Below are 26,785 nucleotides of genomic sequence, written 5' to 3' on the forward strand. Positions count from 1 at the left end.
TTTGCTAAATATTTCATTTGTACTTTCTATGTTGTTAAGCCTGCTTTCCTTCACACCCATAATTAGGCATATTGCATTTGTTTTGCCAGAAACTCAGGTAAAATTGGGGAACTAAATTGTATGTCATTCGTAGACCTGATTTGCATCCTTTTTAAATGAAAAAATCTGATTTTTCTGCAGATATGTTTGTATATCATTCCCTCTACATTGTGTATCCGGTCCACATTCATTCTTTCAGTGAGGCCAGAAAACAAAAAAACATTTTAGACAATCTTAAAACCAGGCAAAAATGTGAATATGTATTTCACGTTGTTCATGATGTTGTCGTGTTGGCCTCTTCAAACCAGGACCTTCAGCATGCGCTGGGACGGTTTGCAGCCGAGTGTGAAGCGGTGGGGATGAGAATCAGTACCTCCAAATCTGAGGCCATGGTCCTCAGTCGGAAAAGGGTGGCTTGCTCACTTCAGGTTGGTGGAGAGTGCCTGCCTCAAGTGGAGGAGTTTAAGTATCTAGGGGTCTTGTTCACGAGTGAGGGAAGGATGGAACGGGAGATTGACAGACGGATCGGTGCAGCTTCTGCAGTAATGCGGTCGATGTATCGGTCTGTCGTGGTGAAGAAAGAGCTGAGCCGTAAGGCGAAGCTCTCGATTTACCGGTCAATCTACGTTCCTACTCTCACCTATGGTCATGAGCTTTGGGTCATGACCGAAAGGACAAGATCCCGGATACAGGCGGCCGAAATGAGCTTTCTCCGCAGGGTGGCTGGGCGTTCCCTTAGAGATAGGGTGAGAAGCTCGGTCACCCGGGAGGAGCTCGGAGTAGAGCCGCTGCTCCTCCACATCGAGAGGGGTCAGCTGAGGTGGCTTGGGCATCTGTTTCGGATGCCTCCGGAACGCCTTCCAGGGAAGGTGTTCCGGTCCCGTCCCACCGGGAGGAGACCCCGGGGAAGACCTAGGACACGCTGGAGGGACTATGTCTCCCGGCTGGCCTGGGAACGCCTCGGTGTCCCCCCGGAAGAGCTGGAGGAAGTGTCTGGGGAGAGGGAAGTCTGGGCATCCCTGCTTAGACTGCTGCCCCCGCGACCCGGCCCCGGATGAAGCGGAAGAAGATGATGATGATGATGATGACGTTGTGACATAGTGGTACATTACTGGCGTTCCACATCGGAGATTGCATATGTACTAGTAGTTAATTTATGAAGCAATTTGAACAGAGCCATTGGTAGCTGTACAGCTCTGGAAAAAATTAAGAGACCACTGCAAAATTATCACTGCAAGTTTCTCTGGATTTGCTATTCATAGGAATGTGTTTGAGTAAAATTATTCTATAAATTAGTGACAAAATTACTCCCAAATTCCAAATAAAACTATTGTAATTCAGAGTATTTATTTTTTTATTTGTAGAAAATAACTGGTCAAAGTAACCAAAAAAGATGCATTGTTTTCAGACCCCAAATAATGCAAAGAAAACAAATTCATATTCATTTTTCAACAACAAAATGCCAATGTTTTAACTCAGGAAGAGTTCAGAAATCAATATTTGGTGGAATAACCCTGATTTTTTATCACAGCTTTCATGCGTCTTGGCATGCTCTCCTCCACCAGTCTGTCACATTGCTGTTGGGTGACTTTATGCCACACCTGGCACAAAAATGAAAGTAGCTTGGCTTTGTTTGATGGCTTGTGACTATCCATCTTCCTCTTGATCAAATTCCAGAGGTTTTCAATGGGATTCAGGTCTGGAGATAGGGCTGGCCATGACAGGGTCTTGATCTGGTGGTCCTCCATCCACACCTTGATTGACCTGGCTGTGTGGCTTGGAGCAATGTCCTGCTGGAAAAACCAATTCTCAGGGAACATTGTCAGAGCAGAAGGAAGCAGGTGTTCTTCCAGGATAACCTTGTACTTAGCTTGATTCATGTGTCATTCATAAAAACAAATTTGCCTGATTCCAGCCTTGCTGAACCATCCCCAGATCATCACCAATTCTCCGCCAAATTTCACAGTAGGTGTGAGACACTGTGGCTTGTAGGCCTCTCCAGGTGTGCCTGTTTTGGAATTTAACAGACACTGGAATGGAATGGCTGCCATACATGTACAGATGCTGATTTAAGAAAAATTAGGCGTGGTCTCTTGTTTTTTTCCAGGGCTGTATATGCAGTTTCTTCTGAATTAAATGGATCCATGAGAGCAAGCTCACCGAAAAGATCAATAATGCCATTGTTATTCCAACACGCAAAGACGCCAAGACTTCTCATCTGCCACCACCACTCAGTCCAATTTCTGTCAAAGGTCCGGTGGTAAGCATTCTACATATATTCAAAAATATAGGTTATATTTTTTTCCTTTTCACCAATCACAGGAACTATGCGCTTTAGCTATATTCTTTAAGACCAACATCCTCGCTTCCATGCAACAGTGCGATTTTGGCTGGCCTGTCCTCGCTAGAGCGGTCCATGCCAACTGTCTCTGGTTAATTTGCAGCTGATATCACAATAATAATTTAGTCTAATCAGAATTGAAAAAACATGTAACATCCCTGGACCAAACTCTTATGTTTCTGCAGAGCTTTTCTAAGCAAGTGTTAGAATGCATTGCAACCACTGAATAAACAAACCCAAGCCCATGGTGCTGTTTTGAACGCAGCAACCCCATCTCCCAAACTAATTTCTATATTCAACCTATTTAAAACGAAAAGTCACAATACTCCTCAGGTTTTTATTTCAGAAATCTGGGGCCGTATTCACAAAAAATCTTAAGGAGTAAAAATAGGCGTGCCAGTCCAATCATTACAAAAGACAATACAAAGAGTATTTCACAAAGCGTTTTAGCGCTAAAACCAGCTACTACATCTGTGAAAAGTTAGGAGTAGTCAAGAGCAGGGGCGTAGGTTTGATTCAAAATGTGAGGGAGACAAACACTGGCGTACCATGGTGACGCCGGCAGGGGTGCAAGCTGTCCTTACATGACTCCCCCCCCCCCCCCCCCCCCCCCCTCCGATCCTGGGGTCTGAGTGATAACCACATAGAAACACACAATAAAAAAATAAGGTCAAGCAAGGGCCCCCACCCACTGCGGGCACTGATGCAGCTGCACCCCCGATAGCTACACCGGTGGGGACATGGAATGGAATGGCCAACAAGCTCTTATAAGTGTGATGGTCGGGTGTCCACATACAGCATATAGCCAAAAGTATGTGCACTGACGGACACAGCATCTCAATGATTCTGCTACACAGAACAAGCAAAAAACAGCCTTCAGCCATTTAATTTAATATTACATTAACATATTGTCTATGATGTGTGCTCTTAGTGAAGAGATACTACAGACCTCTGTATTTCAATGTGATCTACACGTACATATTTCCAGTAATGTACTTGAATTTCACAACCTCACTCTCTTGCATGACTACACTGGTTGACTCAACATCCTTCTGGTTCTGCTAATAAATATGAACATTCAAGATAATGTAATATAATATTAAAGATATGGGCTACACATAACTAATTTTATTTAAGTTATCCACCTTTAAAGACAACAATTCACCTCAGCACCACGGTTGACCTTTTCTCCCTGGCTGTCTGATCCTGCTATGACAAGGACCGGTCACCATCTGATCCTGCAAAAATGCAGGACATAATATGACATGAACAACTTGATCTACATTGACGCCTGCAGAACCTGATGGCAATGTTTGATCCATAAGACCCACATTAGGTTGAAATATCAAGGAACTACGTTAGCCAACTTTTCAAGAGATCAACTACAGTAATAAGTTAGTTTGCTAGCTATATCTCCTAATGTCTCATAGCTAGCTGTACCACTCACTTTGTCTTTGCATAAAAAAACCTTTTTATGTATATGTGTGTGTATATGTGTGTGTATATGTGTGTGTGTATATATATATAAAATATACTCACCTAAAGGATTATTAGGAACACAATACTAATACTGTGTTTGACCCCCTTTCGCCTTCTGAACTGCCTTAATTCTACATGGCATTGATTCAACGAGGTGCTGAAAGCATTCTTTAGAAATGTTGGCCCATATTGATAGGATAGCATCTTGCAGTTGATGGAGATTTGTGGGATGCACATCCAGGGCACGAAGCTCCTGTTCCACCACATCCCAAAGATGCTCTATTGGGTTGAGATCTGGTGACTGTGGGGGCCATTTCAGTACAGTGAACTCATTGTCATGTTCAAGAAACCAATTTGAAATGATTCGAGCTTTGTGACATGGTGCATTATCCTGCAGGAAGTAGCCATCAGAGGATGGGTACATGGTGGTCATAAAGGGATGGACATGGTCAGAAACAATGCTCAGGTAGGCCGTTGCATTTAAACAATGCCCAATTGGCACTAATCTGAATGTCTCAACAGAAATCGAGACTTATCAGACCAGGCAACCTTCTTCCAGTCTTCAACTGTCCAATTTTGGTGAGCTTGTGCAAATTGGAGCCTCTTTTTCCTATTTGTAGTGGAGATGAGTGGTACCCGGTGGGGTCTTCTGCTGTTGTAGCCCATCCGCCTCAAGGTTGTGCGTGTTGTGGCTTCACAAATGCTTTGCTGCATACCTCGGTTGTTACGAGTGGTTATTTCAGTCAAAGTTGCTCTTCTATCAGCTTGAATCAGTTGGCCCATTCTCCTCTGACCTCTAGCATCAACAAGGCATTTTCGCCCACAGGACTGCCGCATACAGGATGTTTTTCCCTTTTCACACCATTCTTTGTAAACCCTAGAAATGGTTGTGTGTGAAAATCCCAGTAACTGAGCAGATTGTGAAATACTCAGACCGGCCCGTCTGGCACCAACAACCTTCCCACGCTCAAAATTGCTGAAACCACCTTTCTTTCCCATTCTGACATTCTAATAATCCTTTAGGTGAGTGTGTGTGTATATATATATATATTATATATATATATATATATAAATAAAGTTAGCCTAACTACACCTTATTGTTTTTAGAAAAACACTGATTAGATAAATATCTACCTCATTCATACGTTATGGGAGGTAATTAGCTTGAGGTAATGTCAGGTAGGTTACCAAAATGTCATGAGCCAGATATCACAGCTGCTAGTTGCAACGGTAGTCTCTACTCTACGGTAACCATACCCATCCAGTAACTACCTCAAAGCAAAGTGCCTGCGTGTGGTCTTAAATCCATTCTGATTCGAATTACTCAATTGCTTACCGTACTGCCACTACAATGTTCTAAAAAGGTTGCACTTTGCATGTAATAAGAGTTGTGTTGATAAAAAAATGGGGGGACAAAATGCCATTTTCAAAAAGTGGGTGGGCCATGTCCCACTCATGTATAATGGAACTTACACCCCTGGTCAAAAGGACTCTTAAGTCACTAAGACCAAATCACAAACAATCCTAGAAGGGAAGTTGCTGGGAATCTGCCTCGTAATCAGGTCTACGTTTAAGAAACATTTATTGATACTGAGCTTTTAAAAAGTAATCCCCTTAATCACGAGGGTATTATGATCATAGAAGAGCTAATCAGGGATGCTGTCACTTCACCAACAAATTGAAACAACCCAATGACATCCGGCAAGGTTGTGACAACTCTACGCTACTTGACCACAGGGAAAATGCCGCTATGCAGCGGTGACGAACCACCTATCTCAGTCAGTCATCTGTCAGTAGAATATTACATCAAACAATAAATGCCCTCTCCAGACTCCATACCGGGCAACAATTCATACAGTTTCCTCATGATGTTTGCCAACTACAAAGAAACAAAGCCGACTTCATGGCCATAGCTCGACCACCCGGTGTAGTTGATGCTGGGACACGTAATTACACGAATTATTGCACCATGAAAAGATTAATACACATTTCTTTACAAGCTGCCAGACATGTAAAAGGCTGACAATTAGCTGAACATTTCTTGACTAGTTTTCAGGTTACTAGGTTTCATGTTTAATCAGTGACACTTAGCCTACATTTTAATATCTTTATTTCAATATGGAAACATGACACATCCTTCTACAATATTGCTATGATGAATTCACTGAAAGATATCCATCCCAGTGCTGCCAACTCTCGCGAGTCAAACAAGCAACTGCAGCTTCAAAAACAAGCCCAAAACAAGCCCAATACCGTTATAGCGTGTTACGATTAATTAATGAGCCTGCAACAGTTTGAAACGCAAAACGTATTTTAACATCGACAAGCAAAGAATTGTTCACAAAAAATAATCAAACGTCAACAACGCGTATATTGAGGGCAGGCACAACTCATCTCAGATCACCTGCGAGCAGAATATGAGAGGAGAGATGGAAAACGAGGGGACAGGAGCACTAAGGGGCAGCGTAAAATACATTAGTACCATATGTATCTAGTATTAGTAGGACGGACGGACGGACGGACGGACGGACGGACGGACGGACGGACGTACGTACATACATACATACATACATACATACATACATACATGTAGATTATGTTATGCTTGTTTATTTTTTTATATAAACTGTGTTGTGGAAATTCTTGAACTGATGTATACTTGGTCCTATACATGTATAAATGGTTTACTAGTTAAAGGTACTGAGTCCCCATATTTGGATAAGAAAAGGAATGTAGTAGAGAGGGATCTGGTATTTGCCTAGGGGGCATCCTTGACCGGCACCAGCGGATTAGATGGTTACTCGTAAATTGGTAAAACTGTACAACCCATCAGTGTCTATCTGTTGTTTGTCCAGACGCTGTGAGTCCTCCTCAAGAGTAGAGAAGGTTACCCATGTGGGGGAGGACAGCCTGTCCCTTTGTTTGAAGCCCAGGATATGTGATGGAACAAGGGGAATGTGTTTTACTGACAAGACATATGGGCAGCGTCTTACCACACACTTTTTTCCACTATAAGTACTGATGACTGTTCATGTATATGTAAGTTAGAGACTCGGATGATTATGTTTCGTAAGCATTTGACGCGTCTCTCTATTTGCAAATAAACTATTAAATTGTGCAAGAGAATGTTGGTGTTCTTACTCCTTTAAGAGGGTCGGTTGATGGAATTGCCATCACAACTGTAATAGTAGATTCTGCTTTGCAGTATCTGTACAGAGCTTTACTGTCATCACGGACCACTTGATGTACACAGTCTTTGTTGCACTTTTTGCCATACAGGGAACACTTTTGGCGGCATTGTTTGATGAAATGTATGTAGTGCCACGCCATCTAAATGTATATTATTGCCATAATTAATTTCTATACCACCACCAATATTGCTGCTAGTTTACAGTACTCTTTTTTTTAAACTGCTGCTAGTATACAATGTTATGTATATTATTGATTTCTCTTCTTGATATATTTTTGCTGCATATATATTTATCTACGTAGTTGTAGAGTGCTGTCATATTCATTAGTTTATTACACTCATATGTATCTATTATATTCAATACTTCTGCCAAATTGCTGCTAGCTTACATTGTTATGTATATTACTGCCTTACTTGCCATATATATAATAAATAATAGGCTAATACCAGATTGCTGTTAGTTTTCAGTACACTCTTTTAAACTGCTGCTAGTGTGCAGTGTTATGTATAGTGTTGCTTTATTTATTTTTTGACTGGCTATATTTTTGCTTTTATATTCTTCTTAACTCTCACTAAATAGTTCTCTGGTGCCAGGTCAAAATAATTTAATTGTTCAGGATGACGCTGTGTTGCTCGGTGCATTTGACAAATAAACATTGAAACTTGTAACATTGCTTAGATTTCTAACTAGATTTTTCACCAATGGGAGGGAGGTGGGGGCGGTAAAGATCCACGTGGTGATTTGTGGTAGAGCGAATTACACTGCAGCACTTACAATATTGTGAAGCTGACTGTGTCAATCAATGCATTTAGGGAAAGTACCATAAATGTACAAAAACAAAGTCGCTTGTCAGATTTTCCTAACAAGCAACCAACACTTTTAAAACAAGCCCAAATAACTGCAACCCGCGAACCGTGATTACTTCAAGCAACTTCAAAAGAAAACAAGCCCAAAGTCGCATATTATAAGCGGACTTGGCAACACTGATCCCTCCCCTATCAGCCAATCACTGTGGGCATAGTAAAGGGGTCAACCCCGCCCTTTCTATTAGCTTAAAAGACGTCTCCCGTTTCCTTAGTAAAAGTTGGTCTTAGCAGCTTTGTGAATAGGTTTTAAGAGGAAACAAATAGCTAGGAACATTTAGTGCTGTTTAGGGGTCCTCCTAGTAAGATCAAATGTTTTGTGAATACAGTCCCTGGTCAACTTATCTTGTTTACATTGTGAATCTTTAAGTAGATTACATGACACATTTCACTTCACACTATAATACTCAGGGGGGCTCCTTTGAGAAAATAGTATATCGCTATCTCAGAAGGAAGGATCTCAAGAGTGATACTCTTGTTTATATAACAATATCAAGTATAACAATTTTATTTAACCTGTTTTCTACAATGTTGATTGTATGTTGACTTTTTTTTATGTAGACTTTTAGTCGATTTCCACCACGATCTATCGGTTATAATCTCGGAAATCAGCAGGCTGAATATAGAGAAACAGCATGCTCCGTCTACGTGTGGTCTTAAATCCATTCTGATTCGAATTACTCAATTGCTTACCGTACTGCCACTACAATGTTCTAAAAAGGTTGCACTTTGCATGTAATAAGAGTTGTGTTGATAAAAAAATGGGGGGACAAAATGCCATTTTCAAAAAGTGGGTGGGCCATGTCCCACTCATGTATAATGGAACTTACACCCCTGGTCAAAAGGACTCTTAAGTCACTAAGACCAAATCACAAACAATCCTAGAAGGGAAGTTGCTGGGAATCTGCCTCGTAATCAGGTCTACGTTTAAGAAACATTTATTGATACTGAGCTTTTAAAAAGTAATCCCCTTAATCACGAGGGTATTATGATCATAGAAGAGCTAATCAGGGATGCTGTCACTTCACCAACAAATTGAAACAACCCAATGACATCCGGCAAGGTTGTGACAACTCTACGCTACTTGACCACAGGGAAAATGCCGCTATGCAGCGGTGACGAACCACCTATCTCAGTCAGTCATCTGTCAGTAGAATATTACATCAAACAATAAATGCCCTCTCCAGACTCCATACCGGGCAACAATTCATACAGTTTCCTCATGATGTTTGCCAACTACAAAGAAACAAAGCCGACTTCATGGCCATAGCTCGACCACCCGGTGTAGTTGATGCTGGGACACGTAATTACACGAATTATTGCACCATGAAAAGATTAATACACATTTCTTTACAAGCTGCCAGACATGTAAAAGGCTGACAATTAGCTGAACATTTCTTGACTAGTTTTCAGGTTACTAGGTTTCATGTTTAATCAGTGACACTTAGCCTACATTTTAATATCTTTATTTCAATATGGAAACATGACACATCCTTCTACAATATTGCTATGATGAATTCACTGAAAGATATCCATCCCAGTGCTGCCAACTCTCGCGAGTCAAACAAGCAACTGCAGCTTCAAAAACAAGCCCAAAACAAGCCCAATACCGTTATAGCGTGTTACGATTAATTAATGAGCCTGCAACAGTTTGAAACGCAAAACGTATTTTAACATCGACAAGCAAAGAATTGTTCACAAAAAATAATCAAACGTCAACAACGCGTATATTGAGGGCAGGCACAACTCATCTCAGATCACCTGCGAGCAGAATATGAGAGGAGAGATGGAAAACGAGGGGACAGGAGCACTAAGGGGCAGCGTAAAATACATTAGTACCATATGTATCTAGTATTAGTAGGACGGACGGACGGACGGACGGACGGACGGACGGACGGACGGACGGACGTACATACATACATACATACATACATACATACATGTAGATTATGTTATGCTTGTTTATTTTTTTATATAAACTGTGTTGTGGAAATTCTTGAACTGATGTATACTTGGTCCTATACATGTATAAATGGTTTACTAGTTAAAGGTACTGAGTCCCCATATTTGGATAAGAAAAGGAATGTAGTAGAGAGGGATCTGGTATTTGCCTAGGGGGCATCCTTGACCGGCACCAGCGGATTAGATGGTTACTCGTAAATTGGTAAAACTGTACAACCCATCAGTGTCTATCTGTTGTTTGTCCAGACGCTGTGAGTCCTCCTCAAGAGTAGAGAAGGTTACCCATGTGGGGGAGGACAGCCTGTCCCTTTGTTTGAAGCCCAGGATATGTGATGGAACAAGGGGAATGTGTTTTACTGACAAGACATATGGGCAGCGTCTTACCACACACTTTTTTCCACTATAAGTACTGATGACTGTTCATGTATATGTAAGTTAGAGACTCGGATGATTATGTTTCGTAAGCATTTGACGCGTCTCTCTATTTGCAAATAAACTATTAAATTGTGCAAGAGAATGTTGGTGTTCTTACTCCTTTAAGAGGGTCGGTTGATGGAATTGCCATCACAACTGTAATAGTAGATTCTGCTTTGCAGTATCTGTACAGAGCTTTACTGTCATCACGGACCACTTGATGTACACAGTCTTTGTTGCACTTTTTGCCATACAGGGAACACTTTTGGCGGCATTGTTTGATGAAATGTATGTAGTGCCACGCCATCTAAATGTATATTATTGCCATAATTAATTTCTATACCACCACCAATATTGCTGCTAGTTTACAGTACTCTTTTTTTTAAACTGCTGCTAGTATACAATGTTATGTATATTATTGATTTCTCTTCTTGATATATTTTTGCTGCATATATATTTATCTACGTAGTTGTAGAGTGCTGTCATATTCATTAGTTTATTACACTCATATGTATCTATTATATTCAATACTTCTGCCAAATTGCTGCTAGCTTACATTGTTATGTATATTACTGCCTTACTTGCCATATATATAATAAATAATAGGCTAATACCAGATTGCTGTTAGTTTTCAGTACACTCTTTTAAACTGCTGCTAGTGTGCAGTGTTATGTATAGTGTTGCTTTATTTATTTTTTGACTGGCTATATTTTTGCTTTTATATTCTTCTTAACTCTCACTAAATAGTTCTCTGGTGCCAGGTCAAAATAATTTAATTGTTCAGGATGACGCTGTGTTGCTCGGTGCATTTGACAAATAAACATTGAAACTTGTAACATTGCTTAGATTTCTAACTAGATTTTTCACCAATGGGAGGGAGGTGGGGGCGGTAAAGATCCACGTGGTGATTTGTGGTAGAGCGAATTACACTGCAGCACTTACAATATTGTGAAGCTGACTGTGTCAATCAATGCATTTAGGGAAAGTACCATAAATGTACAAAAACAAAGTCGCTTGTCAGATTTTCCTAACAAGCAACCAACACTTTTAAAACAAGCCCAAATAACTGCAACCCGCGAACCGTGATTACTTCAAGCAACTTCAAAAGAAAACAAGCCCAAAGTCGCGTATTATAAGCGGACTTGGCAACACTGATCCCTCCCCTATCAGCCAATCACTGTGGGCATAGTAAAGGGGTCAACCCCGCCCTTTCTATTAGCTTAAAAGACGTCTCCCGTTTCCTTAGTAAAAGTTGGTCTTAGCAGCTTTGTGAATAGGTTTTAAGAGGAAACAAATAGCTAGGAACATTTAGTGCTGTTTAGGGGTCCTCCTAGTAAGATCAAATGTTTTGTGAATACAGTCCCTGGTCAACTTATCTTGTTTACATTGTGAATCTTTAAGTAGATTACATGACACATTTCACTTCACACTATAATACTCAGGGGGGCTCCTTTGAGAAAATAGTATATCGCTATCTCAGAAGGAAGGATCTCAAGAGTGATACTCTTGTTTTTATAACAATATCAAGTATAACAATTTTATTTAACCTGTTTTCTACAATGTTGATTGTATGTTGACTTCTTTTTATGTAGACTTTTAGTCGATTTCCACCACGATCTATCGGTTATAATCTCGGAAATCAGCAGGCTGAATATAGAGAAACAGCATGCTCCGTCTACGTTCGGGCTACTGAGTAAATAAGTTCCTGCCAGTTAAAACATATTAGCGCAACTCCACAGTAGGCCCCTTGCACTGCCTGCATTTTAACCTGGGGTTTACTGAACCCCAAAAGTTCCAGGGCTTCCTGCGCCAGCCTGATGCAAACCAGACCTGACATCCGGCCGCTCCCCTCTGCATTAATGTCCGATGAATCCAGACACCTCCCCAGCCCCACCTGTCTGCAGGTATCACAGCGTCCATCCCTGCTGCACCCGCTCACCTTAGCTAAAAAAGAAGAGCGCTGCTTTTGGGCTCTCCTCTCCTTAGGCTTTAATGGCCGTTAGCAGCATATATTAGACAGCTACTCGGCTAACGAGCTGTGACTGCAATTCCCTGCAGTGACAGGCTGAGACGAGCACTTCCCGCCACAGGCCGGACTGGAGATGGGATCATACAGGGCCAAGTCTGAGTTTGATCTCATTTCTTTTTTTCCAGCGGCTGCAGGACAGATGTCCATTTCTGTTGGAGGGAGTATAGGTATATGAGGTGGCTTGTAATAAGGCAAAATTGAAATCAAAAAGGTGTTTGTGTTTGCACAGAAGATATTGTGAGTCCTGCCATAAGCCACTGCGTACTTATCTATTGAACACAGATTTAGTTTTCTTGCCTCCTCTCGGTTTAACCTCCCTATTACAGTCCATGTTTCAGCTGTTGCAAGCAAGGAAGAAAGAGGCCTTCAAAGAGGCCTTTGACATTATAAAATGAAATGTCATACAAGTCATCAGCGAAATGGATACCCCAACCAACAGACATTAGGAGACCTCCAGTGCAAAGGAAACGATTATACTTAAAGGAATTAAACTCTTCTCTGGCACAAAATCATTGAATGAAAGAACTGGTAAATAGATAATACAGGATGTCAAACAAAATAAAGGGTAAACGAGACATAAGTCAGAAACAGCTGAAGTTGGCCTATTTCCCAAAGTAGATCCCTGTGTGACGTGGAATCAGAATACATCTTCTAGGGACTCGAAATAGACCTTAATCTCCCTCACAGTGTGCCCAAATCTATTCTGCCTAAGGTTCTAATAAGGACAGATACATGTAGTGCCTTAAAGTATTCAAACCCCTGACTGTATCATTTCACTGAATTACAAACACGTTTGTGACACTGTGTAAAATGCAAAGAAAAACAGAATGCAATGATGTTCAAATCATTTAAATACTATATTAAAAAGAAAATAGTATGTTGAAACTGTGAAATGTTATTGTGTCTGGAAAAATATGCGCCCACTTGAATTTGATGCCAGCAACATGTTTCAAAAAAGCTCAGACAGGGACAAGAGTATGGAAAGGTTGTGTGTAATGCTAAAAATGGTGGAACATCTCATAACTAATTAGGTCAATTGGAAATGGGTCAGTAACATGACTGAGTATAAAAAGAGCATCCCAGAGAAGGTGAGTCTTTCAGAAGTGAAGATAGGAAGGAGTTCACCTCTCTGTGAAAGACTGCACAGGCAAATAGGGCAACAAATAAACAATAAAGTTTCTCAATGTAAAATAGAAAATAATTTGCGGATCTCATCATATACGGTGCATAATATCATTAAAAGTTTCAGAGAATCCGGACAAATCTCTGTATGCAAGGGACAAGGCCCGAAAACCAATATTGGGTGGCTGTGATCTTTGGAAACTCAAAAGACTGCAATAAAAACAGACATGATTCTGTAGTGGACATCCAAAAACCATTGTTTGTGAACACCGTAGGTCACTGCATCCACAAATTCAAGTTAAAACTCTACCATGCAAAGATGAAACCATACAGAAACAACATACAGAAACGCCAGTGCCTTCTCTGGGCCCTATCTCATTTTAGATGGACTGATGCGCCAAGTGGAAAACCATTCTGTGGTCTGACAAATAAAAAATGTAAATTATTTTTGGGAATCATGCATGTTCTGGACTAAAGAGGAAAGGGAAGATCCAGCATATTATCAGCGCACATTTCAAAAGCCAGCATCCGTGATGGTATGGGGGTGCATTAGTGCATATGGCATGGGTGACACATATGTAAAGGCACCATTAATGCTGAACAATATTTAGAGGCTTTGGAGAAACATAAACAGCCATCCAGACAACATCTTATTCAGGGAAGGCCTTGCTTATTTCAGCAAAGACAACACCAAACCACATTCTGCACGTATCACAACAGCATGGTTCCGTAGTAAAAGAGCCTGAGTGCTAAACAGGCCTGCCTGCAGTCCAGACCTGTCACCCATCAAAAACATTTGGTGCATTATGAAATGAAAAATACGACAAAGAAGATATCTTCAATATAACAGATATTGAAAAGTAAAGCCAAATCATAGATTGCCGAAAAGCCAATTGTAGGCAACCAGCAAAAATACAGGAAGAAAAAAATGCAACCGACTCAAATAATTGAAATTATATAATTTCAATGCAGCCAGGTGCTCAAGAAAATGGCTAGTAAATTATCACACAGATTTATTAATCAGTCAGGACAGGGCACGAAGTGTCAGCGCAGGTAGTTAACTGCCTATGCTAAATATACACAGCTATTTGTTTAGTCTCAGTGTCTCCACACTCCATCCATTGCACTAATATGGAAGAGTAGAAGAGATACAAACTATGCCTTTCTGCCTTGAATGAAATGTGCCTCTGTCTGCTGCTGAGAGGAGGTCATCAGACCGTGAAACTACCAATTTAAAACTTGCCAAAGCCCAAAAGAGGATTTAGGCATGACATTAAAAGATGCAATGACAGCATTGAGATACAAAAACCTCAATGTCTTGTTTTAGGATTTTATAAAGCTTTCAAAGAGGATAGTAAAACAGGCCAGAGAAATAAGGTGAGCTGCATCATGTGAAAATGTTCCAAGCAACAGAAAAAATAAGTTATTGTGGTGAGAGTTATTTTTTTTCTCCATTTGACCTCTTCAGGTAGTTATAGAAAAGATTCCTGTTCATCAGATCAGTTTCACCAAACCTCAATATTTTCTAGCTCGTTTTATTGTACTAGGGACCAATACTGTTTTTAGCATTTTATTTCCATGACTGAACGAAACCTTTTCTCACAGCTTTCCCTTGTCCCTCTGCAGCAGACATATTTCCTCCGTAAAAGGTATAAACTGGCACACACCCAAAATGAAGTTAGTGGGGTCGATAGAAGTGAATAAACTGTAGACCTGCTAGGCCAAAAGTCCCACATAGACTCCCCATAATCTATTGACAACAACGAAAAATGTTTGGACATTAAAAGGCGCCTTCAGGGTTTTAATTGATTTATTAATCAATAAATCAATCACCAAAGCCTAAATATCCCATAATCCTTACTACTGGTAATAACTATGCATCTATTAAGAGCATTACGGTTGTAACGTCCAATCGTAATACAAATCACAGCATTCAGTTTCAACACTGCGTCGGCATCCACAGATTGTGATAAGGTCATATCGTGAGGTTTCTTGTAATATTTTTCATATTTAGCTTGACAATAAACAAGTTTGGGGTGAACCAAGAAGACCCCATCAAAGCAAGCGTCTGACATGAAGCAAAGGGGGAGTGCTAAGTTGCATGAAAATTAGGGCAGGAAAAGTAAAATCCCATAAATAAACCAACCATAAGCCAATTCCTGTCAATGTACACTCTGTGCCTTCAACCCAAAGATTCCCTAAGCGCCTCATTCACAAACATGACACAACGACACTAGAAAATGGAAAGATGGTATTCTGAGGAGAAATAATCTCATAAAACCATTAAGGGAACAATGTAGGTGCATTATAGGGGATTACGCCAACTCCTCATGCACAAGATTCCATTTCTCTGACACCTTATTTTCTGCTGAGAAAATATGGGAGTGCAACTGCTCACTGAAGTCCTGTAACAAGCTTAGGAGGCTCAACCGTGCAACGGAGCACAGCCTACTTGTACACGTGTGTAGGCCTATGTGAGCAATGTCATTGTTCCCGTGTGTGCGAGAGCCTGTGCTTGTAAACCAATTCGGATTCATGTAGTCCAAGTCAAAACGGCTTTACTCCAGAACCCCCCCCTACCTAATCAGAATAACCATGTGGGTTTGACAAAGCGGATACACAGGGACCGTTGTGTATCAACACGTTGAGTGAGTGCTCCGTGAGACACAGGTCTTTGAATTAAACGTAGTGTTAAGCATCAGGCAGATATCGTTGTTTGTTTTAATACACAGCTGTTTAATCCAGGTCTGTGTGGATGAAGCCTGTTATGTATTATGCTAATATTCTACAGCCTGGAGGGGAGAGTACTACACATAAGAGGATTGCACTGGAAACAGAAGCACAACCAGAGGCCACAGCCGTATCAGTGAAAAATCACACGCTTTATTTATTCATGTATTCATTTATCTAGGCTATACAAACTGATGTTTACCAAAAATAAATGCTACAAATGTATGTTTGATACTCTGCCAGCTCCGGAAGAGAATCGGCATCAACATTGCACCTCAAAGCCTGTTCCCTGAGTAGCACACTGGGCTTGTTTTAATTCCTCAATCTATTAAATTAGTACAGAACACAAGGGACCAATTGTACCTTTTATGACATTATTGGTACAGTATACAGGTGAAGATGGTAGAAATGAAAATGAACAGTGACTTGACAGAACTAAAACTGTAAGATACAGACTAATTCCATCCTCTTGTCGGCATAACATCATGACTATGGGTGCTTGGCATACGTGTTTATTCACAGCCTTTTGTGACCCCGCCCAACAACCAAGGTTTTCAACTGAAAACGCTGCGGTTGGTGGTATAGCGTTGAGTCCATCTACAGTGGAGAAGTCGACCAGCTGGAGGACTGGGGCAGATGACCTGGACCTTAACACCAAAGGAAACACAGAGGTGGTGGTTGACCACAGGAAACAATCCCCCGACAAGACTGAACGCTCTGCTGTTCTGTCAGCCGAATCATTCAGATTCAGAGAGGCCTTCACCTCTCATAACCTCAGGTTGGAAGACAACATCACAGAGTGTGTGGAATAAATGTATATAGTCAATTGAAGAGTCGCTTCTCAGCTCTTCCATCACTGTCTGGTTTGGGTCTGGGTTCGCCCGCTACTGAGGTAAACTGCGATTCACTGTACTGTCTACAGAAAGGCCAAATGTCTGGCACCAGTCCGCCAGACGTCTTCCATGACTCCAGGGTAAGGAAGGGTGCAGGGAAGATCATGACTCACCTCCCACACCCCGGTCAAATACTATTAAAAAAGACGAAAAAATCTCCCCCTGCAGGCTGAGGGCAGATGGGCAGCACAGGTCAACCAGGACCAAATCAACCCACCACCTGACCAGTTTCTGTCCCTGAGCTGTGGCCCACAGCAACCGGCCATCTGTCCCACAGAGACTAATAAGACTGTGCTCAACACATCAACACACCTCTAAACATTAAACTAAATAACTGCATACTGCACTGGAACCGTTCATCTCCCTACATCGAAAATGTCAACCTCGACTGTAATCGTGGTGATTATGCACAGCTGGTATCTCTTCGTCTTATTTTGTCCTATATGCTCACCACTGATGCAAACAGTTAGCGTTGCAGGGATTCCCGACCTTCTGTCCCTGGATGTTGTCTACCACTCGCGGTTCATCAAACCAAGTGAAGGTCTTATCAAATAAAACAGTAACTCTGAATGCTTCGTACGGACAGAAATACAACAGGCAGGCTTATGGCAAACAAAAGATAGTATTAACAATATTCAGGCAATGTTATGACATATGAAAAATCTGAGTTGAAAAAAAGGCCAAATGACTAAATAGGCCACTGCTGGTTAAAACCCTCCAGTTCTGTAATGAGTGAATCCCTTCATGAAGTTCCACTTCAGTAACCTTGCTACAGTGTATATGGTGAATCGGTTTCCCTTTCATTACACCAACAATCAACTTGTCTCTCTAAACGGAAAAAAAGGTTGCTTAATTGGTTGCTGCAGGGAGCATTGCAAAGCCACGTTGCCTAGCGACAAGCCCTATGACAATATCACTGTCTTCGCTCATATTTGTGTATAATGACATTTAAAAATGTGGGCAATTAAACACCTTTTTCTAATGGGTTTCCACTCCCAATGCCCTGTCTTAGCGAAACTATTACACAGATGTAAAACTGCGATACCAACTCCCGGTATCAATCCGGCAGTCCAAAGATATGACATGCTGAGTAAAGTTACACATGGAAATCCCTCAAGGCTGATGATGCCAGAGGCTTATTGGAGCTCTTTCTCGTATTAAGAGTCCCTTGCTTGTCTTAGTGTGTCAGCACTATAGAGTAGTACCGACTTGGTGATCCTGCTAGCAATACAGCGACTCAAGAGTTTGGATGTGACCCAATTAGGAGCATTTAAACTGGGATACTTAACCGTCTGTGGTAATCACAAGCTGTTCCTCTTTCTAAACTACCAGAACATAGATCAGGTTTATCGTGAGGACAAGGGAACAGACAGCGCCAGCAGTGGAGAGATGAGACCTGCTACAAACAGGCCGTGTGATATACTGTGGAGGGGGACAGGGCAGCTCCTCGACAGTCCAATTTAAAGCTTAAATGAGGCCTTGACATTGAACAGGAAGCAATTTTAGATCTCTTACCACGAGTCGTGGTTGCAGGGGTCACTGGCTGCAACTTGGCTGTGTATGTTTACAACTTTAAACACATGACTCAAATTGGAAGAGCACCACAGGCCTGACCCTTTCCTGATCTTCCCCCGGAAAGGACGCATGGTAATAAAATACGTCGGTGGGAAGCTGCTGACCACGGCACAAAGACTACAAGAGAGGGCCAAAACCAAGGGCCTCCCAGGTGGTGCACTCTTTTATAGTGCCAAGCTGTCAACCACAGTCTAGGTATGAGCTTTGACTGTGCTGTTGGCTGATGTGTGGCTGGGAGCTCCGTGGGTGGATGCTTATTGCCTTAGTATAACCTGGGTGGGGGGTGGCATTGTCAGCAGGGATTTCCTCGACTCAGCGTGCTCGAGCGGCTCCCTTGGGCGGGGCAGGAACCAACAAAAAGCTGAAGTTGTCAGACGAGTGAGAGTGTTTTGCAACGGGCAAATCCGACCGCCTGGTTGGATGTGCCGGGTGGAAAAAAATAAAAAAATAAATATTGGGTAGTTAAAAAAAATTATAAGATCCACACAAAATACAATCTAACATGATATTCTACTTACTGTAGCTAGGCTGTAATCGATTCCTCAATAGCTCATCTACCTCTTTTGCCTCATGTGGGAACCACATTACATATTATTTTGCCCTCTCAAGTAGAGAGAGCTAGGCTATATAAGTGTGTCACAGCCCTGTCTATCCATGCTAGGAGAGGCAGGTGTAAAAAAAAAAAGACAGCTCTGATTTACCAGAACATTCCCTCCTACAAAGCAGCATGCACACTCCCACACTAAGCTATTCACAGCCAAACACTGCTGCACCACATTCTTTAGCTTTTTTTTTTTATCTGGAGCAATTTCTCTACCCTTCTATTGGCTCTGAACGTTATCATTTTTTTAGTCCCTCTGCAGACTGCCAATCAGTGAAACAGAACGCGTTTCCACAGCGACAGGGCATTCTCCTGGTTGGGTGAGGCACTTGTGCCAGGAGTGTGATCCATGCCCCCAGCTCAAGGCTCTGCTACCCGGTGGAGGAAAAGGTTCCAGGCTAAATTCCCCCTAGGTCAAATGCGTTAACGTGCAGCCTTTTAAACATTATGAATATGAGAATATGAGTCATTCAAAACGGACAGAATGACTGGCTAATACGGGGAGCTGTAGATTTCCTGCTTGCATTGTATGAAAGTGGTCAACACTACAGCTCCCAACCTTGACCCAGGACAGGAGATGAACATAAAGCAGACAGCCAAGTAACCTCTCTGAGGCTCGGCAAGGATTTCAAACCTTTAAGCAGTTGTGGGAAAAGGCAATGTTCAATTACGTGTTTCATTTTAGGGTTAGGGTTCTGATGGTCACTTTTGCCATGTAGCGGTTTAGCCAACTGTGGGATCAACATAAACACTTTCCTGCAAAAAATAAATAAATGGTATTCGAAAATTAAATGCTTTTTTGTTTGGCATCAGACCCCGCCCCATTTAAAAAGCAATTTGTAGTTTATGATGTAGCAGATTGCATATGATCCTTTAACAACAAGTATTAGTGGATGTTGACTACCTTAAAGTTACGTAAACCATAGTAAATCACGTACAAACAGTAGTTTTACTGTCATTTCTAGGGTGCCAAATAGTTGGTAGTTTGTAAACTATATTTCAGAGTAACTTCCTAAACACTGTCTTAAAGATTGTCTCTCCAGGTGGGCTGGCGTCTGCAAACGAGGATCTTTTCTAATCCCTTAGCAGCTTAAATTTTAATCATTATGCTCTGGTTGAATTGTCATAGCCCGGTAAGCAAATACGACAAAAAAATACCTGCTGTAGGTCAGACACGACAAAATCCTTTCCGATTGTCTTAATATGAGATTTAACTTCCTGGGAGAATGTGTATTTTTTTCTAAAACTCAAGGACCTTAAGTCTAAGTGACAGGTTTGTCAGAAAGCATTTAATGGAAACAATTAGAAAGCCAGTAAAACAACACAGTGATGTATTTAATTCATTGGTGAGGAAAATGGGAAATCCTCTCCCACTCTTAGTCATGTTGAAAGTTGTTGAACTATATTTCAATCCAGTTGTTAGGAGCTTAATGCTAATGCTAACCCAAAGCAAAGCAATACAGCCAAAATGTAACATAATATCAACCTATATAACTCAGGCATGAACCAATACACAATCTCCAATTCACCATTGTTAATACTACATCCAGACAAATCTGGATAATTATTTTAATGTGTAGAATATCAAAATAGGATGCAAAGTCAGCAGTTAAATTTCTGTCTCAAGACCTATTTGCCTGTAAGCCACATTTCACCAGCTGAGCAAGTGGGTACTCAAAAACATTAGCTAGAAAACAAGAAATATGTTTAATTACATTCTGTGTAAAGTAATGGTATTTCAATATGCTGGGTAACTCAAAAAGCTGAGACACTCTCTCACTCTTCTGTAAGAGTAGTTTCAAAAACAGTTTTTCTGCATATACATTTTGAAGTGTTTCTCAACCACCATACTTGCACTTATTAGCACACGGTAAGGAGTGAGAGACAGACATAGGACATGACAATATTGACACGTCTTAATAATAGACACTGGGCCAGAATAAACTGGCAATAAATGTGCACAGCAGCAAGAATTCCTTTTTGATATTTGTGCAAAAAGAGATTGGAAATGCCTGAAAAATGATAGAGAAATGTATACATAGAACACCAAGTCCCAGTGTTTATGTATTAGTATAGTATAAGTATAGAGTATGGAGAAACCATAGTTTATTTTGACAACAATGTTAGGAATAAACATTCAGAGTTAATAAAGCACAACACAGATTCAGTGTGAAATAACTAGAAGAATGAGTCAGGATTAAGTAATTCTCTCTAGCCCCTCCCAGTTAGGGGGACTGATGACATTTTCTGCAGACTCGCACAACTCGATTTTTTCACCCAGAAGACAGAAAATGTAGGTAACTGACCACATTTCTGGGAATCCCCCACAAAAACAGCCAGGCCTGACCTGCTGAAGAGAGACAGACCCCATCCAAGCTGAAAGGGTGCTCTCAGGTTATTTACCAACATAAACAGGTTTCTAACTCCTCTAGCCTCTCCATGAAAATGGGTGCAGTCGCACTGGGCATTTTTCAGATGACAGCTCAGGTGACACTTCTATGTGAAAATGTTATGGGATTTCCATTTTATTTGTTTGTAGGACACTCTTATAGGCCTACACTATGCTCAAACTGTTACAACAGACTTTTGGCTGTTGTCTAAAACTGTAACTTAATGCTGGCCTCAGTGTTCACTTAAAAACGTACTGGAAAATGCATAGAATTCTAAAAAAATTCATACAACACCAAAAACGTGCACAAAAACGTGGAGAAGATATTGGACATTTGTAGTGTTGTTCTTCAAATTAGAAAACAACGGATTATGTCCATTGTAGTTCCACTAAGTTTTCCATACTAAACTAAATTACAAAACTGAAATGTCCAAATGCGTATTATCCCAGTTTGTTCCTATTAGTTTCTTATGAATTCTCATTGCTGGTTCATTATTTAAGACAAAAGTAAATATAAAACATCACATTTTCTATAATGTTGAATTATATTTTAATGCTTGAATTCCGTGATTCTGCCCACGTTTACAGCAACATGGATTTTAAAAGCCCCTTTTATTGCAGGAGTACAGAGTGCGACAATGCAAGATTAGGTCCTCCAATAAAACGTTTCTGAGCCTACTCACCGGCGGTGAAATCCCTGTTCAGGTCGATGAAAGCATTGGAATGGGGAACACGCATCTTGACTGGTAGAGTAAGGGCTGGCTGCCACACAGCGTTCCTAAGACAGCGAAAAGAACAAGAAAACATGATTATCCTGCTAAGCAGACGTTCAGGAAAAACACAAAACCAATCAACAAAGCTGCAGTTTTCGACACTGTATACATCTACAGTATTTCAACGTAATGCAATCGAGTTCCATCAAGACACGGAGGAAAATACAAAACAATATCTTCTGCAATTGCCAAAGATTAAATCGCCATTATAATCTCAGACAGAGGCTACATTTACCTTCCAGTAAGATAGCAGACTTCCGTGGAAGACTCAGGGACAGTCGTGGAAATAACTCCAAAGATATCCGGAATCATGTCCCCATTGAAGCTGTGTAAGAGAATATGGAAAACCATTAAAACGACAATTTAGAAGCAAAAACTGCTCTAAAACTATATCTATCTATCGTATGGAAACACTTCAACAATCGCTATGGAGGTTAGTAACATGGATATATTGCATGCATATCTTACTCCATGATAAGAGGTTGATCCACAAATGTCTTATTAAGGTCAACCTTCCCATCTGCAAAACCAAATAAGAGACGTAAATCAGTTAGGCAACTTCAAGATATTCAAACAGACAATACATATGACCATATACTTCAATCAGATTACAAATCCACCGTTTCCTCCATTTAGCTTGAATCGTGCCTAAAAACAGAGATTCCCAACATTACCCAGTGTCTGGTTGTTTCCCCAGAAGACAAACACCCTGGTGTCCGAGGTGGTCTTGGTCTTCAGCTGAGTGGTAAGAAGCACATCCATCTGAGAATCCCCATCATAGTCTCCAGGGACCACTCCAGTGATGATGAAATCTCTGAAAGAAACACATTCACTGAGTACCTGCTGTTGACTCATTACCAGACGTCACTTTATATAAAAGTGGTGACATAGCTCAATGACATTGCTGGAATATCCTTGTGTGAATCCATCTTAAGGCAAACCATTCACCTAGACAATGTTAAACTAGAGGGTTACAAGAATGAAATTGAAGGTTATGATAAACAGCTTTATAGAAATGAAACATTGTACACAGAGCCTCTGCTCTGGGGACTACAGCTGGAAATTAGCCGTAGAGGCTAAAGCTGCTCTTTTATTGAAAGAGGTTGTCCACATTATTATAAACCAATAAACTAAACTAAACTAAACAAACTCGAGAACAATTGAGTGCTTTGATCATTTCAATTGTTTGTTTGACTGGCAGCAAACAGTTCTAAAACATGAATTCTGGCAGGATTCGTTGTATGCGGTCTTCCAGCTCAGTGCTCAAACTCACAACTGTTTGTCTCACTAGAACAGAGAAAAATAGTTCAAGCTCCAGGCAGCATTAGACAAAGACTTGTTTCAAACTCACAGTTGGACACATGGTGCAAATAATGGATGCAACTGATTGATTATTATTGGCATGGTCTGATAAACACAGCCATGTAGAAACAAAACATACCATTCACAGAGCCTTTGCTCAGCAGTTTGCAAACATTATGCTTATCACTCATGCAGCACTGTAAACTCAGTTCTCAATCTAATCTGGTCGCAACCATGATTAAACCTTGTTATAAATGGATCAAGAAATACTTTGCTTTGTATGCCTAACAGTCAAAATGTGCCTTGTTTAAAGAGAAATTCTACAAGTCTCCATCATGAATGTCAGCAGAAATAAGCCTCCACTGAAACAAGAGGTTTTGTATCTACGATCATGACTTTAATGTTTCATGTTTATTGTTGTCGGTAGAGGTTTCTCTGTGCTGTGGCCATTTCTGACTCAAATTAACAAAATAATAGAAAGATTTATCATTTCATTGAATAACGTGAAAAGATCAGAGTAGTTGAAAATGACTTGACCACGAATTATCTATGGTGTATATTTTAGACAGGCTTTTTTGCTTGTCTTAGTCATCATTTTGGAAATTACAACATTTTAGTTTGCAAACTAAGTATGCTAAGAAGAACATTCTTATTTACAGCAACGACATAAGAGAAAAGGTCTGGGATTCATTATTACACTGTCGGTCTAGGATCAATCCGGCTAGACAGATGTCAACTGAATGTTAGATTTTTGTTTTATTTACATTATTATGACTTTAGTCGGTCTAGGCTATGTCAATACATTTAGTAATAATAATTATAAAAAACTTCTGAAACATACTTGGGCAACTCATCTTTAGTGATATGCACTTTTGGCTTGAAGTAGGGGGCTTTCAGGTCAGCCAGGAATATCACCAACTCACATTCTGAAACAGAGAAATTCAATGAAAAATCACATCAAGAAACAGCTAGGGTGCACAACTCTCATTTTCATGAAATCTTAAACATAAACAATGCAGTGACATAAAACCAATGAGATAACTCACTAGTAGCCTGAAACTGAGTGTAATACATCTGATTCCCAATAGCTTTTAAAGATGAAGGATTTAACTATATAAGCAAAGTTAGTCACATTTTTCATCTCTACATGTCCTGTATCCGTGACAGTTACACAAGACCTATCCCACCTCTTAGCCAATGTAGGCCTGAATCAATTGCATGATCCAGCATAGGGCAATACGTAGCATATTGCAATCAGTGTATAACGTGATAGCTTGGAAACTTAACACTAGGTACTAAAGTTAGGAAACCGTTGACAATTTGACAGCACTGTTTACTGAAACTAACAGCAGAGTACAGGAATGGCATTCATGGAGTTTAATATGGAACAACAATAAATGGTGTAAATTCGAGTGAGTAACTACCTAGCTAGCTACATACAGTATCTAACGTTTTTAAATGATTAGCTAACTAGTTAAATCTATCCAAAAGCCAATATCTGCGACTCTATGTTAAGCCAATCCAAACACTTGACAGTCGTCTATCAATTGTCTGTGTTGATTGATATCTACCTTGTATGAGCAAACTACTGTAGCTAGCTACGCAACTCACGTTCTCTGATGATGAAAATATCTGTCTGCTTATCCGAGTTGAAATCCCCGAAAGCAGCCACAGTGCCATAGTTTTCCGACCCGAACAAGTCAGCTGTTACATTTTGAAGAGCAAATGCAGAATGTTGCGCCGCAAAATACGCAGTAAGTGTACAAATCTTGATAAACAATATCCACATTCTCATTGCTGTTAAATTCAAACAACACAAACTGGAATACTGCAATTGACGTAAGGTTTACGGCAGGTGGTGAAATATCGGCAACAAATTCATCATTCATACGTAGTGATTTAAAGTAACAGAACTGGCATAATTAAAATGGTGTTGTTTATTATGTTAATGACAGTCAATTGAACGAAATTTAGAAGACTACAGATTTTTAATAAAACGAGTGAAAGGGATGTTGTGACGTCACACTATCAGCACTTCCTAGTTAACAGCAGTGTCGCAATTTGCTGTCATTCCTTGGTAAACACAGACAACAACATGTCAAGCTTGGCAGATGTCGGCAGAAAACTCTTGGAAATAAAAGCCCGACAAAAACGTTCAGGTTTGACAGATTCATTTGCATGCCATTGTGCATGATTTTAACTTGCCTTTTGGTTGTTATTTTTCCGTGCGAAAACACGGAAACAGGTTCAATCAGTTCCATGCCTGCAATGGCATGAGCATGAAAGGTCAGGCTTATAAGTGTGCAGCTATTTTAAGAGCTTCACATTGCTGCCTCTGTACCCATGTCTTTTGGGTTGAATATTTTGCTACATAACACAGCAATGTCATACTGAACGAGAATGAATATACATGTAGGTCTACTGTTCCTGGATTATCCGTCTAGAACGCCATCAACACCTTTACATTACATGTAGTTTCACTACATCGCTCATGCAAACGTGACACTAATAAATATTTAATGCCATGTATGCTATTATGCTACACAGTTATTAACTAAGAGGATACAAAGCACAACAGCAAACTATTTGAGAACGGACATATTGCAGACTTCCATTAAAATAGTAATTCCAAGTTCATCCATCTCCAATCACCATTTTCCAAAGAATTCCAATGAAGCTAATATTTAAAATGGATAGGCTAATTTTAGGAAACATAACATTCATGTCTTGTAATTTGTTGCATGTCTGTTTTGTAACCACTAAAAATTAACCTGATGTGTGATTTGATAGTAATTGTTTTCTTAATTCATTTTACTAACTCTCCTGTGAATTGCTGTAGATTTGTAATTTTGTAATTTAGCTGGGAGACGATTTACCCTTACCTCACCTTTTGAAAATGGCCAGCTTGGAAAGTGAAATTTCTGGAGCTCATTGGAAACTTAAGAGATATGGTAAGTAAGCCTATAGCCTAAGATAATATTAGCCTCTAATTCATGATACAAGGGTTAATGGCATACCATAGCGAACGCTTGCAAGATATTTAATTGTACAAAATTATATCTAATAGCACTTATGTGTCCCT

The 26,785-nt window shown here is 40.4% G+C and overlaps 2 protein-coding genes across 7 annotated transcripts in view; one reads left to right on the top strand and one right to left on the bottom strand.

Moving 5' to 3' along the window:
- Window positions 1-25,560, bottom strand: part of itfg1 (integrin alpha FG-GAP repeat containing 1) — a 131,616-nt gene extending 106,056 nt beyond the window's left edge. Inside the window, exons 1-6 of the mRNA XM_034296425.1 lie at window positions 25,315-25,560; window positions 24,545-24,629; window positions 23,076-23,215; window positions 22,870-22,921; window positions 22,637-22,726; window positions 22,312-22,406 (exon numbers count right to left, since the gene is read on the bottom strand). Of these exons, the coding sequence (XP_034152316.1) occupies window positions 22,312-22,406; window positions 22,637-22,726; window positions 22,870-22,921; window positions 23,076-23,215; window positions 24,545-24,629; window positions 25,315-25,498 (646 nt within the window). The 5' untranslated portion in view covers window positions 25,499-25,560. The remainder of the gene's footprint in view (window positions 1-22,311; window positions 22,407-22,636; window positions 22,727-22,869; window positions 22,922-23,075; window positions 23,216-24,544; window positions 24,630-25,314) is intronic.
- phkb (phosphorylase kinase, beta) overlaps window positions 25,382-26,785 on the top strand; it is a 76,308-nt gene continuing 74,904 nt past the window's right edge. For 2 of the 6 annotated variants that reach the window (XM_010897768.3, XM_010897767.3), the window contains exons 1-2: window positions 25,382-25,457; window positions 25,791-25,862. In XM_010897768.3, coding sequence (XP_010896070.1) covers window positions 25,436-25,457; window positions 25,791-25,862 — 94 coding nt within the window. In that variant the 5' untranslated portion in view covers window positions 25,382-25,435. Of the gene's footprint in view, window positions 25,458-25,784; window positions 25,863-26,542; window positions 26,655-26,785 lie in introns of those variants that run through there. The other 4 variants (XM_010897770.5, XM_010897769.2, XM_010897771.5 and 1 more) reach the window with 4 other exon arrangements.

This window comes from Esox lucius, chromosome 2, assembly GCF_011004845.1.
Source record: "Esox lucius isolate fEsoLuc1 chromosome 2, fEsoLuc1.pri, whole genome shotgun sequence".
NCBI classification, from domain to species: domain Eukaryota; kingdom Metazoa; phylum Chordata; class Actinopteri; order Esociformes; family Esocidae; genus Esox; species Esox lucius.